The sequence below is a fragment of the Halyomorpha halys genome, unplaced genomic scaffold (genome assembly GCF_000696795.3).
Source record: "Halyomorpha halys isolate HHAL.00 unplaced genomic scaffold, Hhal_1.1 Scaffold384.1, whole genome shotgun sequence".
In the NCBI taxonomy this organism is placed as follows: Eukaryota; Metazoa; Arthropoda; class Insecta; order Hemiptera; family Pentatomidae; genus Halyomorpha; species Halyomorpha halys.
The window spans coordinates 861,048-885,540 of NW_027107790.1; the positions used below are offsets into that span (position 1 = coordinate 861,048).

The 24,493-nt window shown below is 31.4% G+C and overlaps 2 protein-coding genes across 6 annotated transcripts in view; one reads left to right on the top strand and one right to left on the bottom strand.

Moving 5' to 3' along the window:
* LOC106682021 (ATPase family AAA domain-containing protein 2) overlaps nt 1-11,001 on the top strand; it is a 75,278-nt gene extending 64,277 nt beyond the window's left edge. For all 3 annotated transcript variants that reach the window (XM_067046127.1, XM_067046128.1, XM_067046129.1), the window contains 7 exons: nt 708-893; nt 3,185-3,337; nt 7,458-7,641; nt 8,855-8,921; nt 9,020-9,091; nt 9,196-9,362; nt 10,872-11,001. In XM_067046127.1, the coding sequence (XP_066902228.1) occupies nt 708-893; nt 3,185-3,337; nt 7,458-7,641; nt 8,855-8,921; nt 9,020-9,091; nt 9,196-9,362; nt 10,872-10,943 (901 nt within the window). In that variant the 3' untranslated portion in view covers nt 10,944-11,001. The remainder of the gene's footprint in view (nt 1-707; nt 894-3,184; nt 3,338-7,457; nt 7,642-8,854; nt 8,922-9,019; nt 9,092-9,195; nt 9,363-10,871) is intronic.
* A 5,576-nt stretch (nt 11,002-16,577) lies between these two features.
* Nucleotides 16,578-24,493, bottom strand: part of Dysb (Dysbindin) — a 34,184-nt gene continuing 26,268 nt past the window's right edge. For all 3 annotated transcript variants that reach the window (XM_014422653.3, XM_014422651.3, XM_014422652.3), the window contains 2 exons: nt 22,108-22,254; nt 16,578-18,451 (listed from right to left, as the gene is read on the bottom strand). In XM_014422653.3, coding sequence (XP_014278139.1) covers nt 18,369-18,451; nt 22,108-22,254 — 230 coding nt within the window. In that variant the 3' untranslated portion in view covers nt 16,578-18,368. The remainder of the gene's footprint in view (nt 18,452-22,107; nt 22,255-24,493) is intronic.

The following is a 24,493-nucleotide window of genomic DNA, read 5'->3' on the forward strand; positions in this document are numbered from 1 at the left end:
TATATTGTTTTTATGAAAAACAAGTTTATTATTGTGAAAGTTGTGTACTAAATGTTATAAAAAAAACTTCCTAGTAATTTTAATAGTTTTTTTTATTTCATTATCAGCAATATTAAGTACTTTTATTATTTTAAACCAATAGATCTTCAAATAGAAGATAATGGAATTTACTAAATTGATTTAAAATAACCAAAATATTATTCAGGTCAATTATTGCAGACATTCTCATGATAATTTTTATATTAACTTATAAATAGAAGAATAGCTCGGTGTCGAGCACCATATTCATTTCTATTTATCAATTTTAAGAATAAATTATGTGAGTACATATAATATTTATGTTATACTACTAACAAAAAAAAAAACAAAAAAAACTAATTTTTTTGAATCTAATAACTAGTGAAATTAGCACTTGATATTGATAGTCTAATAAAGAAAAAAAGTATTGGAAGAATGGGACAAAATTATATCAAAAGTCATTATTGAAACAAACGTAGATATTTTTCATTTAAAAATAAAATAAAATACAACTTTTCTTGAATTAATTCAAGTCCAGTTGGGTTACAAATGGACAAAGTAACAATTGATTTGGAAAAAGTTTCAATTGACTTATAAATGCTATATCAAGTTTTGGCTCTGATTTCTGTTATATACCAATAACCTATAGGTTTTAGCTTGCATTAATGTGCTAAAGTGTGTTGTTACAGGTTCTATATGTTTTCAAAACCAGTTGACATAAAAGAAGTTCCGGACTACTTGCAAATTATTAAGGAACCAATGGATCTTGAGACAATGATGACAAAAATTGACCTTCACAAATATACATGTGCCCAAGACTTTTTATCAGATGTTGATTTATTGTGCCGAAATGCTTTAGAGTACAATCCGGATAGGTAATTGTATAGATTAAATTATATTATAGTGTATTGATTAAATTATATTATAGGAGGGTTTGTGTGTTTTTTTACGAGGGTCGGTAGAAATTTTCAAAAGACACGGGTAGGCCCGTACCTATCCATGTGTGGAATTTTTGCCCTCTTAAATGACCTCACTACACCTGTTTATTCCTCTCCATAGGACCACCGTTAGGCATTACTTCATAGAGGGCTGAGTGCCACCTCTTCACATGGTTTTCATGTTTTCCATGCTAGTCATACCCTCTAGCCCTCTCTTCCGCTCTCAACCTCTTAAGGACAACTGAATATCTTCACTGTGTCCCAATGTTGTTCTAATCGCAGCATATGGCTCACAATGTTTTCTGGTGTGATGCTTCCTCCTCACAATCTCTCCAATTCCCTTCTTTCTTCTGCAAATCATATGCAAGTAAAAAACATGTGCTCCGCTGTTTCTTCGATAACCAGACATGCTGGATATTCTGCAGTGTTGTCCAATTAAAGCGATTTTGGTAGGCTCTAAAGCATCCATGTTAAAAGGCAGCATTCTGGCTATCACACACACTGCCTCATAGGAAACAGTTTGAAAAGCACTTACTGCCCTTAAGGAAATTCCGTGATAAACAAACTATTGCTTCTCTCTAAATTGTAGCCCCGTATAACATAATCAAAGGGACAATTGTAGCAAGTACCAAGTAGCATCTACCGTGGATCGCTCTTTACAAAATCCATATTGAGCCATTGAGAGGCCATTGACACCCTTTGTGAACCCCTGTAGCCTGAGGGAAAGGATTTTCTCATATACCTTACCTGTAATATCCAATAAACAAATTGGATAGGTTGACAGGTCTTCCAGTCTTCCTTTACCCTTTGGTATAAGTACAAGGCACTGTCATTTCCAAGGTTTTGGAAATGAGCCTTCATGAATGCTGGAATTGAAGAGATCGATGAAAAGATCCAGCTGTTTTCTGAGAGCCATATTTGGATTTCTGTCCAATCTTGGTGCCTTGCCATGTTGTAGGTCTGAGGCCATGTCCTCTATCTCTTCCTGCGTGATTTGTGGAAAACCAGTTGTTTATACTTTATATATATATATATATACACATATATAAATATAAAATCTATACATCCAATGGTACTCGTCTGTTCTGGGAATAGTGTGCTGACAATATTGTCCACAACATTCGATCTTGTGGGGAGCTGCATTGTGCCTTTATTTAGTTTCTTAAGCATTATTTTATAAGGCCTACTCCATGGGTCTGCATCCACCTTATCTCGAAGTTCTCTCCAGCAATATTGTTTACTTTCTTTGATGGCTCCTCAGAGGTTCCTTCTAGCTCTCTTGAACTCTGTAAGACGTCTCGTTCGCTAGTTGTTGGAACTTCACAATTACAGCATCAGGCCTCGGAGGCTTAAGGCTAGGTTTCTTCCTTGATGTTTTGTGTATTTCTGGCCAATGGTGGGCTTATCTCCATTGTTTAAGTGTGGCTATCTGCAGTTTTGATATGGAGGGCATATTTTTAAAGTAAAGTTGGATTTCATAGGCATAAGTCCTTATCTCGTCAAGAATGTTATGCGTTGTATGAGTAAAAGAGAGAAGTCCATTTATCTTGCAAGTAGTCAGTCTTAGACTAATTAGATAGATGCTACAATGCCCAAGTCTCCCACCATTGCAGCACTGCAGTCATATGATGACGATGCCGGGAACCCGCTTTCACATTCCCTTTGGATGTCAGTACTGGGTTTTTATGTCCCTGCACTGTTATGAAACAGCTGTGTCTAACCTGAGGAACAAAGAATGCTGACCAGTACGCTGCTTATTCTAGTAACCGTCCCACCTGGATTTGTGTCTTGTTTTGGTCCACCCCGGGTATTTTATTTCCCACACTATATCTGGTGTGAATCCCCCATCCGCCACCTGGGGAGACACCCGATGGGAAACTAGAAACTCCACATGTGTGTGTTTTGTGTGCCTGAGTGAGTGTTGGATGTGTGGATCTCTGAGTGAGAGTGTTGGGTGTGTGCATAATCATAAAATTTTAAAACTTGTTTCATGCATGAGTGATCCTCATTAAAAACCTATTGTTTACCATCAAGAAGTTTTAATAATAATTTAGGACTTTTAAGTGCTTTATTAAAAAATGTTATATTTTAGTTTTTAATTTTTTTCGTTTACTTTGTTTGAATGAAAACAGAGACTTACTGTTATTTTCGGAGCTACTTGCCAAAACAATATATTTAAAATGAGTTAGTATATAAATATTATAGTAATTATACGCTTTTCCCTTTAGGGATCCAGCAGATAAGCTTATACGTCATCGAGCCTGCTACCTTCGTGATACTGCCTATGCCTTAATAAAAGCAGAGATGGATTCTGATTTTGAAGTATCATGTAGAAGCATCCGAGAAGCTCGGAAGAAAAGAGAAGAAAACTCTAGCCAAAGGTTTCTTAACATTTTTAAAAATCATAAATAATTTATTTTATATTGCATGGTCTCCTGAGGATTTTTTACATTATGTAAATAATTTATTATTTCTAGATTAGATAAAAATAAAGTAGAAGAATGTTCATTCACCTTTTGAATATATACTATATATTGCTTAACTAAATATATTGCAAAGGTTCTCATGAGTGAACCAAGTGATAAGTTTTTTGTTTTGTCTTTTAAATTACACTTTACTTGTGAATGTTTTTCTCAGCCTCCCTCTGTTACACTACAAATATACCACTTCTAGAAACTTAAATCCATTTCTACCTTTGGTACAAATTAAGTCAAGGTTTCTTTAGAAATTAGTCCAGATTCTGATTTACCAAAAAGTGTGATGTGGAATTGGGTTTTTTGTTGTGTGTAAATTTGTTTGTTAAAGAGGCAATAATATGCCTCAAAAAAATCAAAAAAGTTCATATGGACTATGGTCATATTTTATTCTCGCAGAAAAGGAATAAATCCAAGTTTTTTTATCAGCTAGTTACTTTTTTTATTGAATATTCAAAATATTTATTGAGTAACTAAAAAAATATTTTAGTTATGTAATCCCAAACAGCTGGACATTTTCTTAAAAAATAAGTATAATTTATATTTGTTAAAACCATTTGAAGGGTCTTTAAGGCGGCTAAATAACAAAATCATTAATAATTAATTATATAATTATTAATCACAATTTATTTATCAGCCTCCTACTGATCTAAAGATTTCCTACTTTCAAAAAAAGTTCCAAATTTAATATACTAGTCAAGGTTAATTAAGTTGAAATCTGTTATTGAAAAAGTTTAGATTTCCCTCCAGTTTTATGCAATCATTATGAGTAATATTAAGTAATTTTATTATTTTAAATTACCTAACAAATAGTTTGAGTTATATTGGTATATAATGAGTCAACCATGTGTAATTAATGAAGAAAGACGGTCCGGTTGGCAGTTAGAAAATGTTATTCAATATAGTAGGAAACTATTGATTACACACTAATGTTTTGTCCCATGTTTTGCTTCGCCAGGGCTTAATAAAACAATTCACAAACACTGTAAAGTATGCAGGAATATAAGAATATACCTTTACATAATTCTATAAAATTAACTTTCTTTTCATGTCTGACTGTTTCTATCCTACCTTATCTCCTATCTTTTTTTATCCATTTAAATACTTTCACCAAATTTATACATTATAGTTCCTTTGACTTTTATCCCTCACTAATGCTCCTTCCATCCTTCAAATTTTAATTTTCAGTTCATTTTCTATCTGTTATGACTCAGGTTAGCATCTTTCTATGTTATTAATTTATTTATATTATAATAATAATCTTTATTTATTATTATGGGATTGATCCCATTAGAATAATTTAAAGGCGTCAAAATTAGGCTTTATAGTCTTAGAGTAAATTACAAAATAGAGATGAAATTACAATATGTCATAAAATAAAATAATACAATGAATTTAAAAATATACAAATAAACAACAATTATTAACAGAATATATAAAATAATGATAAAACAAATAAAATAAAACCACTTGTCATATCATAAAAAATAAGATGACTTTTGATAGTAAATAAAAAGAAAAAAAATACAATTACTAAAAAATAATAAATTAAAAGATATAATTTACAATTATAAATGAAAATCTAAGACATAAAATACAGAAAATATATAAAGATTTTTTGAAACTTTCAATTGTTATTCTTCCGGAATTGGGTGGACAGAAGGTAGTTGAAGATACGGGATTTGAAGATTGGAAGGGTGTTAGAACTATGAATAAAGGAGGGAATAGAATTCCATAGGGAAGAGGATTGGATGAGGAAAGATCTACCAAAGGCTGCAGTTCAATGGGCAGTTACGTCGCCCAAAAGTCTAAAGGCCATGAGCGGGTATTGCGAGAATGCACTGAGGACTTAAATTGAAGGATATCTGAGATGTATGATAGACAGCGGGATTGGATAACTTGATAAAGAAAGGAAGCAAGGAAATATTTACGACGGAAGGAGGGGTAAAGCCACTTCAACTCTTCATAAAATCGGGTGAAAGAGGCGTCCCTGGGGACCCCAAAGATAAATCATACAAAGCAATTATTTAACCTTGATGAAAGGAATATGGTCCGGGTGCGGTCAAGAAAAACTCAAATAGTAGAAATATACTAATTTAATGAGCCAACGTCTCGCACCACGTTGCAGGGCTTCTTCAGGGCTATTTTGACGGCAGTCAAAACTAAAAAGGTTTAGTTTTAGTTTTGACTGCCGTCAATTATTTAACCATTTTAATTTTGCTTCGAGATCCCCAGAGACACCCCTGTAAACCACACAGCAATAGTCAAAGTGGGGGAATATTAAGGAAGTAACGAGGAGCCTGTGGGTTTCCAAAGGAAGTAGGTGACAAAGATAATTTAAATGCTTCAGGGTGGATAAGGTACGACGGGAAATATCAGAGACATGGTTTTTCTAGGAGAGAGTTTGGTCTATAGTGACACCAAGGTTTTTAACGTATGGATGGAATTGTACTGGATTGTTGTTTAGCAATAAGGTTGGAATAAGAGGAATAGTTTTCAAGAGGTGATTGGATCCTATTACGATTGCCTTAGTCTTCCTGGATCTTCTCCGTAGCAACTAATAGGTCAGAAGGTGGGAAGGGAAGGTAAATTTGGAAATCATCTGCGTACAAATGGTATTGAGAATGTTGGATAAGGATGGGAAGATCATTGATGTAGATAGCGAAAAGAGTAGGGGATAGCGATAAACCCTGAGGGGCGCCACAGGTTAGGGGCCAAGTCATTGATGGAGGTTTATCAGGAACCACTATGTACTGGGAACGATCGGATAGGAATGATTGGACCAGCGCAAAGCAATGTTGGATAGAGGAAGATTTCGTAGTTTGGTAAGAAGGATGTTGTGGTCAACCGTATCAAATGCTTTGGAGAAATCCAGGAGGATGAGGATAGTTAGGTTTTGTTGTTCCATGGCAGTTTAGAGGTCGTGGGTTATTTTAAGGAAAGCGGATTGTGTTAAATGGCCGGATTGGAGGGGATTGATGGGGGAACGTTCTTCTAGGAAATTGGAGAGTTGGTTTTGAACAAGGCGTTCTAGCAGTTTTGAAAGGTTAGAGAGGAGAGAAATAGGGCGGAAGTCATTTGGTGAAGAATGATTTGGGATTTTATTAAATGGTCGAACTAAAGCGGTTTTCCAATGAGAAGGAAATGTGGCATTTTCCTACATTTATTTATTTCTTCTTCCCCTTTTTTACTATGTTTATTATTATTTCTTTTCATTTCAATTTATATTCTTGTAATTTACTTAGTTTATTTTTATATCTTTTTATGTTTATTCTAATAGTTTTACAATACTTTACTGTTTTATTTAGCCTTGATGAAGCCATGCAATGTGATGTGAAACAATGGTGTAAAATAAATAGTTTTTCTACTATTTTGAGCAACCTTTTTTGAATTTCACTTGGTTAGTTTGTAGTTAGTTTACTACTCAGCTCTTATAAAAACTTTTAATCTCCTGATTTTCTGTGTGGAATATGACCATAGAGACCATATGATTGTTTTGTTGCTATTGAGGCCACTGTTAGCATTCAGTATTTACAAAAAACTTTAATTTCTCGATTTTCTGTGTGGAAAATGACCATAAAGACCGTATATTTTTTGGTTGCTTTTGGGGCCACTGTTAGCTTTCAGTATTTATAAACAACTTTAATTTCCCGATTTTCTGTGTGGTAAATGACCATAAAGACCTTATGATTTTTTTGTTGCTTTTGGGGCATACTACTCTTTATAAAATGAATTTATGTATAAAAAAACTTGAATTCACACCACTTTTTTTGATAGATAAGTCAAAACTAGACCAATCTAATTTGTTATTATGTTTCGTTAAATTGTCATGATGTTTCAAAGACCCTACCTTTTTTATTCGCTCTAGGTAAGTAATATGTTTTCCCTACCATACCTTTGAAGTGCATTTTAATTTCTGGATAAAAATGGTACTCAAATGTTGATGTAAACTGAATCAAATTCATATTTTGTTCTCAAAACTTTTCCATAATTATGATTTTTCTACCTATCAATATATTTCCTACAGATTTATCCGTGAGTTCTTTAAAGATGACTGTGAAGGTGATGAAGGCGTCACTGAGGATAATAAAGAAAAAGAGAAGGATAAAGATAAAGATAAGGAATTAAAAGATGATGGTAAGAAGAAGGCTCGAAAACCTATGAGGTGGTCAAAAGGAATTGTTGGAAAGAAACCTCGCAGGTCTAAACAGGTACTGACTTACTTTCCTAAATTATCTAAATATCTATATTTAATAATATTAGTATCATAAATCGTAATAGTAATAATGAAATCATAAAGAGACCTAGAACAAACTGAGGATTTTTGTGATGAAGTAATATATGTTTATTAATATTTAAATACTAATGTTTTAAGCATAAACAATTTATATTTTGTTAATACTTGAAATGAGATTTGAATTGTAGTCCCTTAAGAACAAATTGGTGGTATATTTCATGTTGGTATTGGTAGTGTGGCCATACTAACTTGGAGCTTAATGATTGTTAATTTATATTACGAGAGTTGATGGATTTTGTGAGTAAGGAGTTAAAAGAGACACATGAATTGCTTTAGGGTTGATATGGTTTAACAGAAAATGTGAGAGATGCGTTGCTTCTCAGAAAAGGTTAGGTCAGAAGGGACTCCAAGGTTTTGGCTGATGTATTGAGCATTTTACATTAGTATTGTTTAGTTTAGGTTGGGAGGTCCAAGAATAGATGAAAGGAAAGATTGGGAATCCAGTCGTAATGGTTTTTGTGTTCTCAGCATTTAAGCTTATTTTTATTGTTTGGTCAATCCTTTCAACATGCCCTATCTGTCGCAGTTTGTTGAGCTGAATGACTCAAATCTTGTTCACCATTTAGATCCCTTAACTCTAGATAAGTCCTGATTCTCCATGAATCCTCCACTTCAATTGTGCCATAAAATTTACAAAGAATTTTTCTCTCCTATACCTGAAGGATTATTTTGCTTTCTTTACCCCAAGATCATGTCTTGCATCCATTAGTCATAATCAGCTTCTCAATGTTTTTATATAAGAGACTTTCTGGACAAACTTTTGCTACTCAAACATTTCTGTATACTGAACAGACATGAGTTTGTTATAACTTTTCACACCTTAATTTACTTTTCTGAGGCAAGTAATCATTCTGGTTAAGTACTTGAATTCATAATTCTCTTGCTGTCCTATTCCTTGATCATCTCCGAATATCTCTTTTATTTAATTAGACTCAGAGAGACGCTTTTTGGCATTAACTTGCTGCCTTAGGATTTATGTTCATTTTATAAGATTTATTTATCATTGAGTTTCATTTATTTATTTTTTTTCAACCAATGCTACTTTTAGTTTTATGTTTCCTAAGATTTAACAGTATGTATAAATTCCTTAAGTTTCTTAATTTACTTTTGTTTGTTTTACCTCCTAGAGTCCTGATCCTTCTAAAACAGAAGAGACTTCGGGAAGCAATTCAGGTGATAGTACCATGACAGAAGGTGAGGTTAATTCTGTCTATTAATTGATACTTCCAAGTATTTATTTTTACAAATAAATATTAAAAATTAATTTTTTTCTGATATAACTTCTATTCCAGATATTTCGAAAAAAGAAGAAGGAAACAATTCAGAAACAGAAAGTCAAGAGAATGAAAAAGAACAAAAAAATGGTAATTGTTGGAAAATTATTTTGTTCTAATTTTTTTTTTATAGATAATATTCTTGCTTTATTTTCATTTTAAATATGATTTTAATATATATAATAATGCCTTAGAGAGGAAGGTGCAAATTGACAGTAACAAGTTGAGTTCTCTGTTTAACAAGACTCTAACAATAGCCAAAGAAATAGATCAGATCGATACTTTAGTAAATCTCTACCTCAGCTTCAGGACTATTATAGATGAATATAAGGCTCAATGGGACCGAAATACAATGCTTCAGGTAAAATATATCATTTTTTTATAATATTTTTGCTTAGTAGTTTTATAGTTTATGTTAAAATTTCAGAAGAAGAATTTTATGATAAAGGGTATGAATAGGTTACAAAGATTTTGATTTGAAACCGGTTTTTGATGTTAAAAGTGAGGATTTTAAGTTTTAATGAAAATCAACAGAGAACAATAAAACCCCTTTCAAATCCAGAAGAATGCTCAATAAGTGTCCTCTGATTTTGATTAAACTTTTTTAGTGATTCTATATTAAAAAAAAAAAAATCAACATATGTACAACTTTCATCCAATGGGATCTAAGGAGCTAACAAACCATAAATAAAACACACCGAAACTACTTTATTTTATATTTTGAGTTGGGAAAATGATATTGGCATGGTCCTTCCACAAAACATTTGTTTTTGAGAGTAAATTAAAGGAAAAATACATAAGTAACAAAATTATTGCAAAAGAAATAAAAAAAAAAAATTAATTACTAAGTAAACCAGCCTTAGATATTTTAAGTTAACCTTTTAGATATTTTGTACTTAAAATAATGCTGTATTTTGATTTAGTGCACCCAAAAAAAACTGTTACAAAATACATTAAAAACTAAAATAAATTTTTATTTTCAGTTCTAAGAGGGTAAAAAATTTTGGTTTGTTATGGAGCTCTGATGTCATCTTCAGTTTGTCTGATTTATATGTTCTTGAACTCATTAGAAAGTGGGGAGTTTATTGTTTTTATCTATATAAACAGCTATTGTATTTTCTTCAAAGATTTGTAAAAAAAAAAAAAAAAAAAAAGTGTAATTACAAAATAAAAACAATGTTTTTTGTCATGTAGGAACACCTTGGTTAAAGCAAATCTTGTAGCTGAAGAACTTTTATCGATTCCAAGATTGAATTTGAAAAAGTTAAAAGGTTTCTAAATCATAGGGGTTATTTAAATCTTAAAAACATTTTAAGGCCAGGATGACATTTTTATTGTAGTAAAAATATTTAAATTTTTTATTCACCCAAAAATTTTAATTTATGGATTTTTTAATTGCTGAAAACAAATCTGATGCCAGTTTTCTAAAAAAAAAAAAAAATTTAATATACTTAATTGTGTAGAATACCTCTGATTACATATATTTGATAGACCCATCAGAAGCTTTCATAGTTTAATTTTTTTCATTTTGAAAAACAGAATTTTTATTTGATTTTGTTATAACAGAGGATTTGGTCTGTCTTTGGAAATAATGTTGATTTCTAAATTACTTTTCTAGTTCTTTTCCTGCTGACCTGACTCTGGAATTCTCAAAAAATTAAATAAAAATTCTAAATGGTGTAGAGATAAGGAGGGAGGGGATGAAAATGTATATTGAGACTCCTTTTATCTATATTCCAATATCGTAGAGTTTTTAAAGTTTGAACAAAAAAATATATATGTATACACACATGTACGCACAAAATGATATTAGAAAAAAATATTTTAAATTAAACATTTAAAGTTGTTATTTAATTTTTTTATGTTTCAGGAACTTGAAAAGGAACTAGAAAAGTTTGAATTGGAGCATGAAAGGTCAAAAACAAGCTTTTCTTTTTCGTAATTAATTTTTTTATTTAATAAAATGAACTTGCTGTTACAAATTAAAACAATTGTTGATATTTGCTGTGGGTTATATCGTCCTTATTGTTATTATTACCATTATTTTTCTTTTATCATGTATCTAGACCTTCTTTAAATAAGTATTTCATTTATTTCTCCTTTTCTCTAAGATCTCTATATATTATCAAATTGCAGAGACTGATTTAGTTGTTTTATATATATATATATATTTTTCTTTAATTGATTATATTATTGTAAGTCAAGTAATAATACTTCGATTTTTATTTTCAAACAGTGATTGATATAAAACACTTTGTGAACACACTTTCACATAGTCATTAATTTTGTAAATGGATATTATAAATAAACAATACACAATTGGTTGATTGGTTTTATATTTGTGTTAGCTCTATATAAAAAAAAAAAAAAAAAAAAAAAAAAAAAGAGAGAGAAACAGTGATAAATCCCTCACCACTATGTTTCTTTGTAAATGTTTTAATATTTAACTATAAATCAGTGAATCAAAGAATATGTTTTCTTTGCAGAAGAGATTGATTGTGAATTCCATACCTTAATTAAGAGTATGTGATGTTCCCCTTATAAAGAAAGAATGATAGCACAGTTTAAATCAAATGCAGACTTCTATTCATATATTACTATGAATACTTAACAAGTAATATTAATGACATGGATATGCTTGGTGTGTTTGATTATGGCAATTTTGTATTGTTGTTTAAACAGAGTGTCTACAAGTTTCAAATTTTGTATGGTCAGGAAAAAGTTATGAATTCACTTATAAATGTGAGGGAAAATTGTCAATTTTTGAATTTGAAGAACATAAGTAGCTTTTGTGTCAATTTCAATTCTTTTAAATATGATATCAAGAAATGGATTCTAGGTGTTAATGGTAAGAACGATAATGAAGAGTTAAAGAAAATTCAACAGTTTTTATTTATGTCCTTAACATCATCACACCCATTTGTTTACATTAGGTAAATTAGCCATGCTGTTTCCACAAAACTTGATCAATTGGATATAAAAAGGACCTGAAGCAGAAAGTTCTGGTTTAATTGCTTTTTATTTGCTCACTTAATAGTTTTTGGAGTGCTTAATTTTAAACTAACACTCAACAAGTATGAGAAATCATCAAAAAACCACTAAAGGTAACTAAACGTTTGCCGAAGTATAGCAACTTCTTCATGCATGCGCAATGATTTGGAGGAGTCTTTTGGATTGGCTGATATAAGTTGGCATGAGTTTGTGCCTGACCCGTTGTGTGTCAGTTTTTAGCTACAAATCAAAGAGCGCTTGTGCTACATCCATATGTTTGTGTTCAATTTGCATTGATTTAGAACTGCCAACAGATTAATATTTGTACTCTCTATGTTTCAGTTAATTGAAAAATTCCCTCAACCTTCACATTCAATAATTAACTTTAGTTTAAGATTTTATATTTTGAAATTCTATTATTTCAGTCTGACAGCCCTGCAAAGTGGGGCTAAACGTTGATTAACAATTAATAGTTTTATTTTACTATTTTGATACCTTCATTGACCACCACCCGGTCTATCTTCCTACAATAACAAATATTTCATTGAAAATCTTGAACAAAAGTTGAAATAATAGGTTATGTAGTACTATTTATATGAATTTTTATCATGTACCATCTAACTTTCTGATGGTACATCTAACATTTCCCTTCCTTCATTTCCTATATGTAGTTTGTTGCTTTTTATTTCAAAAATGGTGTATAATGTATAATTTGTATGTATAATGGTGTATGATTGTCGTTGACAAACGTAAAAAGAACAAAACAAGCATGTGAATACTGATGTTTGTACAGTCTTGAATTTGTGGCAAGTTGCAAACGTGTACATCCTGCATAAAAATCAGTTGATTCTTGTTTATACTAAACATAACAGCTTGCTTATCTAAGAAAAAAAAGTGCACTTGGCCTAAAGGAATTACTAGGTCTTTGTGAATAGACCAGAAAGGTTGACATAGGAAATAAAACATTTTTTTCCTTCAGTATAGGAAATGAGACATTCTTGCAGTTGTTAGCTAACTAGGAAGCTCTGATAGAAATATCCATATCTCATAAATGTTCCTGTACAAATATATCATATATCAGATCACTGAGGTGATTGGTGTTCACAAAGAAAGGAACTTGGAAGGTAAAAACTTGCTGCCATCAAAATCATCTCAGACCCTCTCCATAGAGTCTACAATCAAACCATAAAATTTCCCCAGCCTTGCCAAATGTGCCTTCACCATTATTATAATTATTAAATAGGCAACAGACCATGAAGGCCTTAGTCCTCGCGCGATGTATTTCCTAGTACATCGCACGTTTCTTGACCTGGTTTTATCGTAGGGTGGGTTCGTCACTCCCACGCCTATTTTTTTGTGAGTGCCACCCATTGACTAACGGGCCTCACAAATGCCCGGGGGGGAGGTTGTAAATGAATTTTGCATTATTTTATGCTTGAAAAAAACCCGGGTTGGACCATGATTCCATCTGACAACCTGTGGGTTGGTAGACTGGCACGTTACCATGCTGCAACTGCAGCGGTTGAACGGTGGGTGGTAAACACAAATAAAATGTTATATTTGTTACGGTTAGATAACAAAAAACGTTCTTACTGTAGTAATAACAAAAAAGCGCACACAACAAAAGGCTTGAGAACTACTACTAGTCAAACAAAAGATTACCGGCTGTTACAAACAGCTTGTGATCAATAATCGATATATCAACAATTTGCCATAGAGCAACTTGTATAAATAAAAAATGAATTTTTATATCACACTTTAACAAATATGAGCATATTTATCCAAATTTTATTTCATTGTATTGGATACATATTTACTGAAGCTTATTTGATGTTAATTATTAACAAGTTGACGGAAGATTGATAATCAAGAAGATGGATAAAAACTGGTATTTTAATGATATTAAGGAGCAAGCTTTATGGATGGATATAGGTTAGGAGTTCCAAAGTGAGGTAGCCGGAACAGAAAAGGATTTTTCAAAGGAGGTTGTTCAATGGGTAGGGATATACGAATAGTTGGGATCTTGTTTTTAATGTTAGAATGGATAAACATAGGGTGAGGAAGTCGGTGATATTGAATGATTTTTCAGTTATTAGGGATTGAATTATAAACGTGCCAAGAAGGCACATTAGCCAAATATTGGGATAAAGTTGGCTCTATTGGAGGAACTTTGAAGAACAACATGAGAGAGAAGTAGTGATGATGGGGGGGGGGGGAGTTTTATTAGGAATAACAACTGTTTGGGAGCGGAGAGACAGGAAAGAGTGAAACCAGTTCAAAAAATTATTAGATATGGAAATGTATAGTTTTGAGAGGATTGTGTGACCAACAGATTCAAAAGCTTTTAAAAGTTAAAGAGGACAAGGATTGTGATTTTCTGTTGGTCTACAGAGGTATAGAGTTCTTCGGAAATTTTTAACAGAGCTGATTGTGTGGAATTACCAGAACGGAAACCTGATTGGAATGGATTAGTACTTTGTTCAAGGAATGAGGTGAGGTGGGAATGACCTAATCTTTTCAGAAGCTTAGCTAGATCTGATCTGATGGAGATGGGCCTAAAGTCGGAAACTATGAAGGAAAAACCTTATTCCGTGGTCCAACCTTATTTCTAGGCTGTGGGAAAAATGAAGTTTTGAAGGAAAAAGTTGTGGATGTGTAGGACAGGAAGGCTTAGTTTAATCATTTTTACTGATATTTGGTCTTGTTCAACATTATTCGTTTGGGATTTGAGTAAAAAGGTAATTAGGTCATCGGGAGTTATGTAAAGAAAATAGAAACAATCAGGGTTACATGGAATTTGAGGAATGGGAAGATCTGAGGCTCATTCAGAAGGGTGTCACTGAAAAATGCATTAAGGTTGTCAGGAGAGACCTGATAGTGAGATAAGGTTGTGTAGCCGGTGAAGGAGAATTTCCTTGGGATTATCCAGTTAGTTTTAGGATCTGGGACTTGGCAGAGGATACTATGAAAGCGCTTTTGCACGGCGTAAGGAGGACTGGGTAAGGTTTCTAAGAGACTTGAACGAGGAATAATCATCTGGAAGTCTAGTCCATCTCTCCTTTCATTAGTTCTCTGATTTCAGAATTTATCCAAGGGGCTGGGGAGTGTCGGAAGGTAAAGAATTTAAGAGGAGCGAGCTGATTAAAGAAGGTTAGAAGATTGGATGAGATGCATTTCACCATCAATTGATTGGTAGGGATAAATGGGCTCTATAAAACTGGGTAGTGAATCAAGTATAGAATTGATTGTTTCTGAGGTTAAAGAGTTGAGGTTTCGCAAGGAGACTTGTTTAGGGATAAGGGTAGAAGTGGGAACGTTATAGAAAATTTCGATTAGGTCATGATATGATAGGAACGATATTTTGAAAGGAGAGTAAATTTTTCTGGAATCATTAATAAGAATAATTACTCATAATATTTGTTATAAATAACATTTTTACTGAAATGATACAAGTAAATCAAAACAGCACAAAACTACATGACAGCTGTGAAAAAAAGCTCAAAATTTATAATTTTTTTATAGACATAGTGAATAAAATTTTTACCCTTGGGGCTAAATAATAAACATTTATAACTCATATAATAGGGTAATTTAAAAACAATTTTTACAAACTAAACTGAAAAAATTAATGAATAGCATCTACATACATTTGTAGAATCTATCTACAGTAATAATAATAATAATAAATTTGGAAAAACACTAAAAAAGTAATGCAGTAATGATTGTTATCTTCATTGTATGACACTGCCATTTTGTTTCAAATTACTACTCAATCACTTATGATATAAACATAAATGCAAAGCTTTATTTTTTTTTCACTTTCTAAACTTAGGCATGTGTTAAAATATAAATATTTTCACTTACAAAGAGAGTGCAAGGTCTTGGGGTCACGAATTTAGTTCAAATTTTGAAGGATGGTAGATTTAGTTTCCCTTTTGATGAAGATATATATGGGAAGAAAAAAAGGCAGATATTTCACCCCAATGTTTTATTACTTTAATGAAAACCATATATAATTACTAGTCAAAATAGATGAGTCTGCCAAGTTATGGTAGGGGGAATAAAAAATGGCAGCTGTTTCAAAACCTTAAAAAAAAATAATTCTCGTTGGAAGCTCTCTATATCTTAAAAACTATCAATAGCACTAGAAAACCAAAGAGAACATTATTTAATGTAGATTAAATGTTCTGAAATATTAGCTCTAATTGAGCTGTCTACCTTTAATGGCTTTCGAGATATAGCTTTTTAAAAAGAAACATTTCATAAAAATGTCCTGAAAGATTAGTAGTTAGTTAATTTATTTTGAGAAATCCATATCTCAGGAACTATGTGACTTATAGATGTCTATTAGCACTCAAAGTAATGCTAGTTTAATGTACTATAAAGTAGTTTATGACCTTTATCTTAGTAGGAATAGTAGTTTTTATGATATGTGCTGAAATATATTTTTTTATAGTTGTTCGGACAATAAGTTTGATTCATGAAAAACTTAATTTCAGAAACCATAAGACGTACAGATGTTAGTCAGCACTTAAATTAAAGCTAGTTAAATTTACCATAAAATAGTTTATAAGGTTTATCTTGGTAGGAGAAGTAGTTTTTATTATATTTGACAAAATAAATTCAAAAAAAGTTAATTTCTAGTTGTTCGGATAAAATGTTTGATTTTTGAAAAAAAAATATGTCAAAAACCATTCGACGAACAGTTGTCTATTAGCACTCAAATAAAAGCTGGTTTAATAGGCTATAAAATAGTTTATGCAGTTCATCTTCGTAGGGGTAGTAGTTTTTATTATATTCGCATATAAATATAGATTTGGCACATGAAAATTTTTCCGGACTACTATAAACCAATATATTTCAGAAAATATCATTAAAACTACTACTCCTACGAAGATAAACTACTTTATAGTCCATTAAACCAGCTTTAATTTGAGTGCTAATAGACGTCTGTATGTCAAATAGTTTTTGAGATATAAATTTCTCAAAATAAGTTCACGGACTACTGAATTTTCAGTACATTCTGTACAAAATTTTAATGAAATGTGGCTTTTTAAAAAGATATATCTCGAGAACTATTGAACATAAATAGCTCTATCAGGGCTCATATTTTAACAAATTTACTCTACTAGAAACGATGCCATTTTAGGTTTTCTAGTGTTGTTGGTAGTTTTAAAGATATAGAGCTCCGAATGAAAAATTAATTTATTCTACCGTCTCGAAACAGCCGCCATTTTTATTCCCCCTACCTATACGTAGCAGACTCATCAATTTCGACTAGTAATTATACATAGTTTTCATTAAAGTAATTAAAAATTGGAGTGAAATAACTGCATTTTTTCTCCACTTGGGCTCTTGAACTATATGATTATAGGGGCCACTACTCAATAATTTTTTGGATATTTGCAATTGAAGATGCAATTCTCTGTTTAAATTCAGTTTAGTAGAGAACGATTACACGTCATAGGTTTATCGTAACAGCAACGAATTGGTGTTCCTCGTCGTTAGGAGCCGAGTTCGAGGTTCGAGTCCGTGGCGGGTGAATAATTTTTTCAATTGACGATAAAAGTACACGTCTCAGGGCTGGAGCAGCGGCGTGCACTTGGGTGGAACGACTTTGAGAGTGCAAGTACAGTAGCCTTCAAGGGTGGTAAACAAATAGCGTATACATCTGCAAATTTGTCTGCCCTCCCTATCAATAAGAATTAATAATTAAAAGAAATTTTTGATCTCCCACGTTGGAATGAATCAATGATTTTAATAATGACTTATATAATTCATTAGTTAATTTCTGATCGGTATGAATACCGATTTTGATGACGTTACAATTATGTTTTTGTATCCTTATTCCAATTTCTCAAATTTTTCTGCACTGTCGGACGAAATTTTCCTGTGGGTTCCTGCATGCACAGAAATAAGTGGGGTAACAGTTTTCCTTGTTTGATCCGGTGCTAACATCTGTATTAATTACACATCTGGCGTTAAAAAATAAAGACTGCTAAAAATACGAGAGCGTCTGGAATGAATTTAACATTAAGTTTTTGATCTTTAATATCAAATATCTAAATAATGATTGAGTCGTGGCCCTTTAATCATATGTCTTCATAAACAGGGAAACTAAATCTACCATCCTACAAAATTTGAACTAAATCCGAGACCCCCAGACCTTCCACTCTTTTTGTAAGTGGTGAAAATATATATATTTTAACACATGCCTAAGTTTACAAAGTGAAAAAATAAAGCTTTGTATTATGTTTATATCGTAAGTGATTGAGTAGTAATTTTAAATTTGAAACAAAATGGCAGTGTCATCCAATAAAGATAACAATTATTACTGCTACTATAAACGGTTAAATGTGGAACATAATATATTCCACTATCCATCCAAGTATTCTTGCAAAACGCTCAAATCCTGTTCTATTTCTATGTCTTCTATTTTCAGTAGTTGTTGCCCTTCAGCTAAGAACAGAAGAAAAAAAATATTAATACAACAAAACAATTTTTAAATTATATAAAATCCACATGGAAAAAATATTTATATTTTAAAAATACTTAAAATTTCCATTGAACATAGCATAAGCTTAATGAAACAGGGTGCTTAGCCTTTTCATTACCAGGTGTTCCTGAATGGTCCAGCAAAGAGGAAAAATAAAGGGCATTTTAGTAAAAGTCACACTAAAACCAAGTAGAAGTTCAGCTATCAGTTCCTAATAGACTTGGAAATAATACATCTTCATAATAGCTATTTTTTAAATGATTTAATAGTTTTGTTTACAGATTCTCCAGATTTAATCCAAAAACCTCTAATCCATAAATCCCACTATTTTTTCTGTTAAAAGATAGGGTGAGAATAGTACAAAATAGTTTTATCATTTGAAATCTTTAGTGTACTAAAGTCACCCTACTGTACTGGGTGATCGATAGAACAGACTAATATTTTTCTCTCTCTTGGGTATTCCATGAGAAACTCAATATAACATTTTTATTTCCTAAATAATAAAGCTAAATGAGCTCAAATAAACAATACAAGTTAACCTAAAAGTATTTGTAAACTAATATCTTGTAATGGTTTCTAATGTAAAACTGTGTGCAAAATAGGATAGTAAAATATGTTGTAGAAAATTAGAATTATTATTTGATTTGTAAATATTATAGTAAATAAAACAGTAGATGGCAATACTGCTCTGGCATGGAACCTTTATTTGTTTTAGTCGGGCGTGGTGTCTATTAACGTAAACGTACTCTTTGTCTTTTCTTTATAAAACCCGCCCTAACTCCTCAACAAATTGGTAGCAGACTGTGGATTAGCATGTAAAAAGTTAAGTGACCAGAGTAATTTACGTATATCAACGGATACGTAAGGTTTGTTATTTTATTTAGGACTAACCGCCGAAATCAAAGGACAATGGACGCCACGATATTCAGTATTGAAAAGCTTGTTGCGGAAAATTACGGGATCTGGTCAATAAAAACTGAAGCGTATTTAGAAGAAAAGGATTATATGAAGAAATAATAGAAAAAGATCCGCCGACAGAAGAAGATGCAGCTTGGACTAGGAAAACTGTGCAAAAGAGGAAAGTAAAATGTGTTGTAGAAAATGGGTATTATCATTTGATTTTTACATATTATTGTAAATAAAACAGTAGATGGCGACACTGCTCTGGCATGGAACCTTTGTTTGGTTCAGTCAGGCGTGGCGTCTATTAACGGAAACATACTCTTTGTCTTTTCTTTATAAACTCTCTTTAATTCTTCAACAAAATGTTTACCATTAACTGAGAATGCGTAGGCCTAATCATTTTCAATGATTTGAGTTAAAATCAAGTAAATATTACGTTAACAGTGAGTTAATATTACAAAATACACAAATTTCAAACTTTCTCCAAACACTCAACAAATTATTAAGGGAGAGGAGAGACGGAGCATGGTATTATGTACACAGTGAATTATGAAAAAATGACAAGTCATATTTTTTTTAACAATTTTTACTATACTTTAGCATCTTATTAACAATAAAAATGCATTAAATATAATTTTAAACAAAATTTACTTGACTTTTTTGGAAGTTCTTTCGGTATACAGTACAAAAAATATGTATAGATATATTCAATAAAAATGAAATCATTTGAAAAATTGGCTGCATTTACACTGAGGGCCAGTTGTACCATCACAATAAACTATGAGTATTAGTAAAATCTCGGGTAAACTCAATAATTATACGTTGAACCAGAAAAGTTAAATTTACAGGTGTCAAAATTAGGGTTTAGAGCCTTAGAGTAAATTGTAAAATAGAAATGAAATTAAAAATGTCATAAAATGAAATAATACAATGAATTTAAAAAGATACAAATAATTAACAGAATATATAAAATAGTGATAAAATAAAACCACTTGTAATATCATAAAACATAAAATGACTTCTGATAGTAAATAAAAAGAAAAATAATGATAAAAAATCAAATACAATTAAACAAAAAATAATAAATGAAAAGAGATTATTTCTGCTAGTGTACATATTTACAATTATAAACGAAAGTCTAAGACGAATAAAGGAGGAAATAGAATTCCATAGGGAAGAGGAATGGATGAGGAAAGATCTACCAAAGGCTGCGGTTCGATGGGCAGTTACATATAAGTCTGAAGGCCGTGAGTGGGTATTGCGCGAATGCACTGAGGACTTAAAGTGAAGGATATCTGAGATGTACGATGGACGGCGGGATTGGATAACTTGATAGAGAAAGGAAGCAAGGAAATATTTACGACGGAGGGAGGGGTAAAGCCACTTCAACTCTTCATAAAATCGAGTGACAGAGGCGTCCCTGGGGACCCAAAAAATGAATCGTACAAAGCAATTAATTAACCGTTTTAATTTTGCTTCGAGATCACCAGGGACTCTACCATAAACCACACAGCAATAGTCAAAGTGGGGGGAATATTAAGGAAGTAACCAGGAGCCTACGGGTTTCAAAAGGAAGTAGGTGACGAAGATAGTTTAAATTATCTTCGTCACCTACTTCCTTTAGGGTGAAAAAGGTACGACGGGAAAAATAGGAAACGTGGTTATTCCAGGAGAGCGTTTGGTCTATAGTGACACCAAGGTTTTATATGTACGATATTTTAATTTTTTTCATTTATCTTTTTAATATATTCATGTGATCACCATTTATTACAATTACTTATTACCCAAGGTTGTTGGAGATTGTAATATTTATCAATAAATAAAAATTCTAGGATTAATAATTGACTTTAAATAATAGAAAAAATTTAGACATATTCTTTGTCACAAAAGTAATAATTACTTACGTGACATTACTTAATAATTAATAACTATAAGTGATAATATAACATTTTCAAAACATGATTTTGTAAGTAAAAAAATTAAAATCATGATTGTATCAAGAAGAGTACAATGGAGAAAAGGAAAATACAGATAATTTAGAAGGAAAAAGTAAGAAAGTGGATTGCGAAGCAGATAATTGAGGAAAAAGTAAGAAATATACTGGTACTAAGAAGAAGGGATTTAGTGTTAAACTTGGTGAATATTATAATTATGACTAAAAAAAATAAAGATGTGGTCAAAAGACGAAAAGTTCAAATCATCTACAAAAAGACAGACGACCAGTTGGGGATGTTAGAATTTAGGACTCAAAGTGATTGTGAAAGATTAACGTCAAAAAATTGTAACTTAAAAGTTTTGTTACTGTTTATGTTTATTTCTGAGCACAAAACTAATATTGTAATTTAAAATTTTTTTTTAATGTATGTAAAATGGAAATTCTGCAGATCCTGTTTTTTGTAAGAAAAATTATGTAAAACTAAACGTCCACCACCCCCGCGTTCAACACTATTACGTCAAAACTATTAAACCTTATAAAACTTGCCCAATCATAAGTATAAAATTTCATATATTAAGAAAAATATTACAGTAGAATATTAGATTGACGAAGTAATGTCTCATATGAGATAAAGAAAATAGAATTTGATGGCTACGAACAAGGTAAATAAATGACTAGCCGAAAACACGAATACGTGAATATATCATTCTAAATTATGAACTATATATGCTGTTAAACTACTTTTAAAGTAAAACGAATAAATATAGCTATTTAAAATACCTTTCTTAGGAAGCATTCCACTTTCCTTGTAGGCATTTATCTCTTCCAGAAACTTTTTCTCGGCCAGTTGAAAGCTCTTTTTCTTAAGTTTGTCCTTCTCTTCGTCTATAACCTTGAGTCTTATCTCGTAGTCTTCAGCTAGTTTTTCTAATCAAGAATAATTCAAGTTACATACATTTAATGGTTAAATGAAATTAATATTTATATCGATGATGAGAAGATAGTTGACCGTGGATAAATTATACGAGGAGAAGATGGTTGGGGGTGCGGTCAGAATATAACACAAATAAGTTGAAATAACTTATTTAATAGTGCCAACGTTTCGGCCAGAATTTCTAGCTTTCATCAGGGCTAAGAACAATGAACAAGATAACAACCAATGAATACAGATAATAAAAAATAAAATATAAACATAATGACATTAAGTAAATCATTGTACTGAATGAAATTAATAAAAATAAAGTGATGAAATAAGTGGAAAATAAAATGTATATATATAGGTAATTGAATAAGTAAGTAAAAATAAGATAATTAAGAAAATAAAATAAAAATTTGAAGTTATATAATGCAAAGAAATATGAATATTTTAGTTTATTAATAATTTAAAAATTAAAATAATGGAAAGAAAAGAAAATTAAATGAATAAACGAAAAATAAAATTGAGAAAAAGAAAATATATATAACTAATGAAATATGTAACCATAATATTTGAATAAAGAAACAAAATATAAAGTTGAGTTAGACAAAATAAGAGAATAGAGAACATAACTAATAACGTAGGTAAGGAAAATTATGAAAAGAATAGATTTCAATATTGTTTCTTTTTAGTTATAATTATGGCAGTAAAAATAAATTGTATTATAGGTTTTTGTAATATTAGTAAAATAAATAAAACACATAAAAATAAATTATTTTTGAAAATATAGAAAAATGAATATAGCTTTTGTATTTCTGTTCTGGAATGTAAGTAATGTTCGTTAATTAATACAGCTCTAAAGGGATCTATTACAAGAATGTGACCCATTATTGAAACTTTCATGTTAAATTTGATTCATTTAGAATTAGTGTCACTAAGGTTTTTAAACTTTGAGCCTTTCCAAAGCCAAACTAACTAGCCACCGATTCCTCCCAAAATGAAATCTCCATTTGGAGATGAAATTGGTGGATAATGCAGATTACTTTGCACAACAGGTCATTCGCTGGAACTTTACGGTTTTCTCCGAAAAAGTAAAATATTCATGATTGGCGTGTGAGCAACATCAGATTAAAAAGTGTCTTCTAATTTTAGTACAGCTAATGAAGTAACGAAAATGCCACTCCCGCCCTTCCCAAAATACATAATTTGTCCTATATTTTATAATATAGGACTTAGTAAAATCGTTTATCATGAGATAGACAAATCAAGAGTCCACTATAATACCTATAATGATGTTTTTTATGGGGAGAGGGAAGGGGACAAATGTGGGTGGTGGTTTAATGAAATATTAGTTTTGAATGAAGTGATGGATGTTCCTTGAGTATTTTTTTTTTTTTGCAATGAATCAAATGGAAACAAAAGCAAGAACAAATAGCCACCCTAAAAAAAGTCATACTTTATTATAGACGAAAATTTACATATTCCTATTATTAATTGTAATTTTCCCCCCAGTTTTCACAAATAACACAAAAATTAAGAATTTATGGATGATAATATTCGGTATGGAATGGATCAGTAAACAAATTTCCTACAAAAGTACCTTCTTCTTCCTGATCCTTCCTCTTCTACTGCGGAGCAGTGTGAGGGGCTTGTTTATAGAGCCGTATTCATGATCTTCGGCCCTGCACCAGTTGTAAAAAATACCTATCTTGCATTTTATTTTCCGTTACTGTGTGAAACAACTAGTGAGAACTATAAAACAGACCAGACATCAAAGAATCATATAGAGCAATATCAAAGGTTTAAAGTGATTTAAATCAAATGGTTAAAGTGATATCCAAATTCTCTAACACATTTTGTTAAATCAGTCGAGTCTTTCCTCGATCCATCCGTGAAACAAGGTAGGTTGTTTTTTGAAGTTTTAATGAGGCTAAACTAAGGTTTCTATCAAGCGGTGGGGAATCATACTGTAGAACCGGAAGCTCCTTTTCCATCTCTTTGGCTATTCATAGATGTCCAATGATTTATATCCAATGCATAACCCCGGAAACCCAAAGTTACGCTTAAACCATGTCTTACTAGACAAAAAGTTGTAGTTGTCCTGCTTTTAATATCTGCTAAATTAAGTAGGCAGTCAAGGCAACAAGAAAGCTGATGAGCTGGCAAGAATGTGAGCTAAATTCCCTCCCATAGGACAAGAACTTACATTAGGTGTCTAAAAACGTCAGAGTTCCTAGATTGGACATGGAG